Source organism: Triticum aestivum, chromosome 6B (genome assembly GCF_018294505.1).
Source record: "Triticum aestivum cultivar Chinese Spring chromosome 6B, IWGSC CS RefSeq v2.1, whole genome shotgun sequence".
Classification (NCBI taxonomy): Eukaryota; Viridiplantae; Streptophyta; class Magnoliopsida; order Poales; family Poaceae; genus Triticum; species Triticum aestivum.
This window is the reverse complement of record NC_057810.1, coordinates 711,190,952-711,198,878: the sequence shown is the minus strand read 5'-3', so window position 1 is coordinate 711,198,878 and position 7,927 is coordinate 711,190,952. Positions and strand designations below refer to the sequence as shown.

Sequence of the window (7,927 nt, the reverse complement as noted above, 5' to 3'; positions counted from 1 at the left end):
AACCGGAGTTTAGAAATACCCACATCCACATCCCCCCACCCCACACACACCTTCTTCTCCCCCAAAAACGCACACTGCACCACCGCACACAGATCTAACCGAAACCCACCCCCACCGGCGGCGAGCCGCCGACGAGCCAGCCATCCAAGATGCAGTACAACAACCTGGGACGGTCGGGCCTCCGCGTCAGCCAGCTCTCCTACGGCGCGTGGGTGACCTTCGGCAACCAGCTCGACGTCAAGGAGGCGAAATCCCTCCTCCAGGCCTGCCGGGACGCGGGGGTCAACTTCTTCGACAACGCGGAGGTGTACGCCAACGGGCGCGCCGAGGAGATCATGGGGCAGGCGATCCGGGACCTGGGGTGGCGCCGCGCCGACGTGGTCATCTCCACCAAGCTCTTCTGGGGCGGCCAGGGGCCCAACGACAAGGGCCTCTCCCGCAAGCACGTCGTCGAGGGCCTGAAAGCCTCGCTCAAGCGGCTCGACATGGAGTACGTCGACGTGGTCTACTGCCACCGGCCCGACGCCACCACGCCCATCGAGGAGACGGTGCGGGCCATGAACTGGGTGATCGACCAGGGGTGGGCCTTCTACTGGGGCACGTCGGAGTGGACCGCGCAGCAGATCACCGAGGCCTGGGGCGTGGCGAACCGGCTTGACCTCGTCGGGCCCATCGTCGAGCAGCCCGAGTACAACCTCTTCTCCCGCCACAAGGTACAGCCGCCGCCGCCGCTGCCTCCGTTATTATTACTTCAGTTAATCCTACATTCTGCTGCTGCTGCTGCTGCTGCTGCTAATCTCGATTTGCTGTTTAATTAATCCATCCATGAGCAATGATGCGTTGGGTGTGTTGCTAATCTCGATTTGATGTTTGATTAGTGGATCAGTAGTACTACTTTACTAGTATTACTGTATTAACAATGATATCTTGGATGTGTGGATCGACGTGTACTTGCTGGATGTTTTTGCTCGCCAGTGCCAGTCCTTCCCGATGTTTTCAAGGCCCAAAATGTGCCTTCCTTGAAATTCCTAGGGGATACTAATTTGATCTAATCTTGTACTACGGCTGGTTCTGCTATGCCTTAACAAATCAACTTAATTCTGTTCTAATGGTACCGATCTTAAATTAATTAATCAATGAGTGGTACTGTATTAACAATAATGAATTGGATTGGTTGGGTATATGGATCCATGTGTACTTGCTGGACCTTTGACTAGCCAGTGCCAGTCCTCTCTGATGTTTTCAAGTCCAAGAATGTGCCTTCGTTGAAATTCGTAGGGGATAATCTGATTTATTGTAGAACTAGTACTGCAACTGTTGCTGCTGTAGCCCATGCCTCATGGTGGAGTGAATTCGAATGGATAATTGTCTTCTGCAGTAGGCATTTAATTGACTCTCTGATGAAGTACAATTGATGGTTGGAGAGGAATTTCCTCTTGCATCCTGTAGGCACCAATTAGAAATCTACTATTAGAAATCTTAGAAATCTACATAAACCAGTACCTAGGAGTACATGGAAAATTAGTACCTTCCCCATTAGAAATCTACTATTACCTAGGAGTACATGGAAAATTAGTTCAATCTCAATTGCGCATTTTTTTAACTCAAGGGGGCACTGGTTTATTATTTTCAGTGATGGGGACAGCTTCCCTTTTGCGACTGTAGAACATATGAGTTAGCACTTACTACAGTCAAAGGAGTTAGGTAGCATAAATCTCACCTTTCATGATTTGGCGTCCATCACTTTGGAGTCGGATAGCTGATAATTCAGGCAGTGATGCTGGCTGGTATTGTTCTGTATACTCCTGCATCATTAAGTTTTCCAGGCATCATTAAGTTCTGATAACGAAAGGTTAGGTGTAAGTTGAGACAGCTTAGGGTACACACAAGTTGCTAACAGGTTTGTAGCTGAAACTTGGGTCCATTGTTTGATATTGTGTCGTTGTCGAATAGATAATATGATATTGGTCTGGGACAAACAGAAAAAAGGCACCACACGTCCTTGTCATAGGTGATCTGTGTATTCAATTGGCTGGTACCTGCTTCCTGGTTGATCTTAAATTAGTCAATCGGTTGCAGTGAACTGGCAACAACGAATTGGATTGGCTGGATATATGGATCCATGTCACCATGTGTACTTGCTGGATCTTTTACTAGGCAGTGCCAGTCCTTTCTGATGTTTTCAGGTCCCAAAATATGCCTTCGTTGAAATCTGTAGGGGATAATTTGATTTATTGTAGAAGTACAACTGCTGCTGCTGTAGCCCATGCCTCACGGTGGAGTGAATTTGAATGTATATTTGTCTTCCTGGGCATTTAATTGACTCTGATGAAGTAGTAGTACAATTGATGGTAGGAGAGGAATTTCCTTTTGAATTCTGTAGACAGCAAGCACCATTCCCCATTAGAAATCTACTACTACTCCAGCATCGACTGCACACGTAATATATATATTAACTCAAGAGGCAACTGGTCTGTTCCAACTGTGGAGCATATAAAGGTTAGCAGTCAAGGGAGTTAGGTAGCATAAATCTCATCTTTCTTGATTTGACGTGCATCGCTCTGGAGTAGGGTAGCTGCTAAATCAGACCATGATGCTGGCTCGTATTGTTTTATATACTTTGCATCATCAAGTTTTCCAGGCATACATCATCACATTGCTGATAGCGAAAGGTTCGGTATAAGTTCAGACAGCTTAGACCACACGGAAGTTGCTTATAGGGTTGTAGTTGGCCATTATTTGATAGTTAACCTCGATCGAATAGACAATTTGATATTGGTCTTGACCAGACAGACAAAAAAGGCACTGCTTGTCCTTGTCACTGCTGATCTGCATATTCAATTGATTAATGTCTGCTTTGTGGCTAACTCCATAAGCTGGTTCAACTTAGTAAACATTATTTGCTGTTAGTTATATATTTTTTGCAACTCATACTTTAGGTACTTCTGATTTGTAACACTTCCCATCCTTCATTTGCATGTCCAACAAAGCAAACATTATTTGGCAACTTCATGGGGCTGCTTATTGTCATGTGCATGCAGATTCTTTAAGCAGTATTCTCCAGAATCATGTTGTGTCAATGTATCTCGAAATCCATTGAATCTATTTTCGCTGGGAAAGAAAATGCAAGGAGGGTAATGAGAACCGATGTATACTTGAAAGACTCTGAATTACAAATCAGTAACGAATTTACCACCTGATATTTGAGAACATTGTATTCCACTCTAGTGTATGGAATGGTCAGATCGTATCGATTTGATGCCTGGTTACCCATCAGCAGATCACTCATATGAAACATTCTGATAAGGAACTGCCAAAACACGCATCTAGGATCATTGTTATGTTTATTTGCCTTTTTGTTTCCTGTTTGTACTGAACTGTCATTGGTATTCAACTTAGCAAGTATCGGCTTTGCTTTTGTTAACGATGTGCCATGGACAGTTTCCCAGAATATTGGTGGACACAATTTGTTGATGTATGCAGTGTTCGTGTTCCCGTGTCGCAAAAACTAAGAAAAAGTTTTGTGTCACTGCAGGTTGAGTCTGAGTTTGTACCTCTTTACAACACTTATGGCATTGGGTTGACTACATGGAGTCCTCTCGCTTCAGGGGTTCTCACTGGGAAGTATAGCAAAGGGAATATACCCGCTGAAAGCCGGTTTGCCCTAGATAACTACAAGGTAACCATGGAAACTTTGTCACTGTATTACACACACATATTCTTGCTTTTCCTCCTAACTGCGTATAGAATAGCTGTATTGCCTCCTTAAAAATGATCCTTAAGAAAATAGCGATGCACATGCCACTACATCCTTGAGATTCTGAGTATGCTCATGTGTCGTAATCCAACCCCTAACAGACACATCCTTGCTAAATCAGTTTTCCATACCGATACGTATTTCCAGAATGATCCTCACATGGGTGTTGTGTTTCTCTTTCCAGAACCTGGCAAACAGGTCTCTGGTTGACGACACGCTTAGAAAAGTGAACGGGCTCAAGCCAATCGCTTCGGAGCTTGGCGTCTCGATGGCGCAGCTGGGTATCGCCTGGTGCGCGTCGAACCCCAACGTGTCGTCTGTGATCACTGGAGCCACCAAAGAGAGCCAGGTACGCACGCCACACCCAACATCTGCTCTGCATCATGTTTCTTTCTGCAACTAAGAGTATTGACATGTCTCACGGCAACCACGTGATGAACAACAGATCGTCGAGAACATGAAGGCCCTGGAGGTCGTCCCGCTGCTGACCCCAGAGGTCCTGGAGAAGATCGAGGCGGTCGTCCAGAGCAAGCCGAAGCGCCTCGAGTCGTACAGATGAAGCGGTCGGTCGGTCGGCTTCGTCAGCTGTGCAGCGTGTGCCCGCCCGCCGCCCGGTGGGATTTTTTCAGTACCCGGTTCTCCGAAAAACCATATACCGAACGTCCTGTGTGGTCGGCGTGCCCAGCGTGCGAAACATTTTGTCGAGTGGACCTGATGATGACGGTGGTCGTCACAGACAATGCTTTTATGCCGCTTGTATGTTTGCTGCTGTCGCTGTATGTATGGGTCTGTTGCAAAATCTGAGCGGGAGATTAGCTGTTTTCCTGTGAAGTTGCTGTGATCTAGACAGGCCCGGAGCACGCTGTCTACCACGTCGCCGGGTCCGAGATCATGCGGTGGGCGTGCGCTCTCGTTCATTTTCATTCTCTCTGCCCGGCCGGCAGGGGCAGAGCAGGTGGAGCTGTTTGGCATGGTCGTGCCGGTTGGTTCAGGGGCACACGTTGCCGCAAGGGTCAGCTATCTATCTATCATCGTTTTGCTCCAACGACGTTTTGTCGCACGGGGTACTGAGGTGGGCTTCTCATCTCACAAACTGAACACGACAGAGCAACACGCTTGTGTCGTGTCACACAAAAACACATATATGACGAAAAAGGAGCACATATGCTGGCAATGATCAGCAGCACTTCACCAAGTGTAGACAGGACTGAAGGGGGCAGGAAAAGAATAGATACTAGTGGCTCAGAAGAAGTCACCATCAGGCAGGAGCACATCTTAGCTCCTGCTATCTCAACTAGGCACACAGGTAATCACAACGGCTGCGCCAGAGGCGCCGTCAGGCTGCTCGCTCGCTCAGACGTGGTTGGCGTTGGCCGCGCTCGAAGCTTCATCAGGGATGACGATATATGGCTCTTCACTTGAGTGCTGCCCTCATGTTCTCCCTCTTGTCGAGGCCGCGGTTCTGTGGTTGGCTTGAAATCGCGGCCCTGCGGTGGTGAAAACGGGGGCATCAAATCAACTTATAATCAGAGTAAAATGCGTGTCATCTGATTGCGATGTTGAGGGCCTTTTTCGTGGCAAGACAGCGGTCGTCTTTGAAAACCCTCTGGATCAAGCTAGACGTGTTATGGACAAAAGTAACAATGATCAAGACTTTTTTTTGAATGTTTGGCTACGCGTCGATCGATCGTAGCAAGGAGGCGAGAAAGAACGAATCTAACCGAGGCCACTGGCGTCCGACGTCCTCATGATCCTCAGCCTCTTCACGGAGCCAACAAACATTCTGCGCATGAGGACATCCGGAGAATTATTCCGAGGAACTTGGAAGCTTGTAAGTACAAAAGTTATTCCAAAATCTGAATAGATGTGTAGTGCAGAGGGCTTACTCCCAAGGGACGTCTCCAACAAGCATCCAGTCACCGTCCCTGTCTTCGTATGTCATCTGGTATTCACAAGAGCTGTCTAACAGCTTCAGTGACTTCGTGCTGTCTGACAATTCCATGTTCAAATAAGGAATGCATCAAAAGCTAGAAATAGTGAACTGTTTGCACTTAAAGTTGCAGTCAGCTTCTTAAGTAGTAGTAGTATGGCTAGAGATACTGCACTTCAGAACTATAGCACCATAAATCCTAATGCTTCAAGTGACAGACCAACATAAGGACTTCATATACTACCACTTAGATTTATCACGTGATCGTGATATCAGTGTAGTTACGAAATGCACAAGGTAGGTAGAAGTTACAATTGAGGCTTACTAGAAGCGCAAAGGCCGGCGGACGGCTTGGTGAACATGATCTCAAGGGCCAAGGCAAGGGTCTTGTAGGAGCGATGGGCATTGAGGTCCACCTTCCTCCCAATGACCTCCCCATCCATGTTCACCTTCACCCACCCGGGCACCCGGCCCTTCTTCTCGGCCTCCTCCTTGTCTTTCCGCGAGCCGGAGCCATCGGCGGCGGCCTTCTTGGTTTCGGCGTCGGAGGCATTGTCTTTCGCCTGCCCGAACAGGCTGTTCATCCTGAATGTTCTTATCGGTGGCCATCCCACCACTCCAAAGCTGCTGCCACACCAAAAAAACATGTACCAGTTTGGGTTAGTCCAGGTGAGGTAGCTCAGCAAATCGGGTAACACTGGCATTACATCATGCTTCCTTTTGGTGCCATGCACGAATCTCGAACTGCGGTCGGGCAGATGTGTTTTTGCTGCGTCAGAATGGCAAAACAACCGCCGGATAATCTCGGTTCAGTTTTGCTTGCACTATTTTGGGCAGTGTAAGTAAAGTAGGCAGTACAGTTCAGGTGTGCAGTTGAGAGCTGAGAGTTTCATTCAGGCAGTCAAAATCTGTCTTGCGGATTTTGGTACGGGATTTGCAGGCAGGTGGTGGAAGCCGAGCTGGTAACTTTGGCCGGGAGGAACCGCAAATTTTTACTGTACTCTTTTATTTGAGTGCCAGAGAGACGGGGAAGAGCACGAACGGACCTCTGTGGGTGGCCGGAGGCGAGGGTCCCCGGCGAGGCGGCGGGCGCGGGGCCGTCGTCCGCCTTGGCCGCGGCGGGGGAGGAGGAGGACACGGAGGAGTCCGGCGACAGCGCGGCCGCCGGCTGCAGGTCCCTGGCCGTCAGGATACGGCACGGCGCCGGCGGCGCCGGCTGCTGCAGCAGCTGCAGCTTCCTGGACCCGAGGCAGAGCCCCAGCTCGAGCTCCTCCTCCCCGCCGGAGTTCTCCTCCACCACCTCCTCCGCGGCCGGGGGCGGCTCGCCGGGCCCGACTCCTCCTCCTGGCCCCCGCATCGGCAGGTTTCTTGGCTCTGCTCGCGTGTCCGAGCGTGAGAGGTGAGGCGCCTCGAGAGGGAGGAAAGGGAGAGAGGAGAGAGGGGAGGGAGGCTATGATTATGCGGGCGAGGTACGACTCCGGCTGAGGTGAGGTGAGTGAGTTCTGGGTATGCGTGTGGCCGTGTAGTACTAGTGCGCAGGAAGCTATAGCTTTCGCCTCCTGCTCCTGCTAGGCTGCTGCTTTACTGACGTGTGGGCCATGGGGTGCCCGGATGGGGGGTGAACTGCTATGGAGCCCCAGATGCTTGTCTTGTCCATCTGTGTGAATGGAACAAATAGATTTTAAGAGTCTCTTTGATTGGCATTGTACCAAATCAGAGGAAACATGTGGGGCACCAACATTCATGCATTTGGTTGAAAGGAATGAAGCATTAGGGGGTGTCGAGGTGTTTTCTGAGACGCTTAGTTTACCGGGTTTTGGTCTTTTTAGAAAGAGTGTGAGAAAAGTTTCGATCTATCCACTAACTGTCAAGGTTGTATAACAAACACGAGAAGTAGAAATACATCTAGGTCCATAGACCACCTGACGACAAATACATGCACTGGAGCGAGCCAAAGCACCGCCGTCATCACCCCTTCATCACCAGAGCAGGGCAAAACTGATTGTAGTATGCGGTCGGCAAGTCGTCGTGTTAAGATCACAGAGGACCATCGTCTTTTCAATTTATCTATGAACAATGATGGGATTGACCCTGAAAATATTGAATGGTCAACGTCATTCCTTGCATCAATGTGTGAATCTTTGCCTCAAGAGCGGCATTACAATTAAATAAGAACGAACAATGTTATATTGGAAGATTGGCTCCCCTCCTCCCCCTCTCCCGGCTCATCTCCCTCTACG

At 49.1% G+C, this 7,927-nt stretch overlaps 2 protein-coding genes across 3 annotated transcripts; one reads left to right on the top strand and one right to left on the bottom strand.

Moving 5' to 3' along the window:
* The first annotated feature begins 39 nt into the window (after nt 1-39).
* Nucleotides 40-4,588, top strand: LOC123139878 (probable voltage-gated potassium channel subunit beta). The gene is made up of 4 exons (XM_044559573.1): nt 40-713; nt 3,536-3,679; nt 3,942-4,106; nt 4,203-4,588. Exons 1-4 carry the CDS (start codon nt 150-152, stop codon nt 4,314-4,316), a joined length of 987 nt encoding a protein of 328 aa, XP_044415508.1. The 5' UTR covers nt 40-149; the 3' UTR covers nt 4,317-4,588.
* A 293-nt stretch (nt 4,589-4,881) lies between these two features.
* Nucleotides 4,882-7,215, bottom strand: LOC123139879 (auxin-responsive protein IAA10). 2 transcript variants are annotated; one of them, XM_044559574.1, is made up of 5 exons: nt 6,734-7,215; nt 6,013-6,314; nt 5,644-5,746; nt 5,479-5,540; nt 4,882-5,244 (listed from the first exon to the last, which is right to left on the bottom strand). In XM_044559574.1, exons 1-5 carry the CDS (start codon nt 7,042-7,044, stop codon nt 5,189-5,191), a joined length of 834 nt encoding a protein of 277 aa, XP_044415509.1. In that variant the 5' UTR covers nt 7,045-7,215; the 3' UTR covers nt 4,882-5,188. The 2 variants fall into 2 exon arrangements, with proteins under 2 accessions (XP_044415509.1, XP_044415510.1); XM_044559575.1 differs by having other exon boundaries at nt 6,013-6,311.
* Nucleotides 7,216-7,927: the final 712 nt, after the last annotated feature.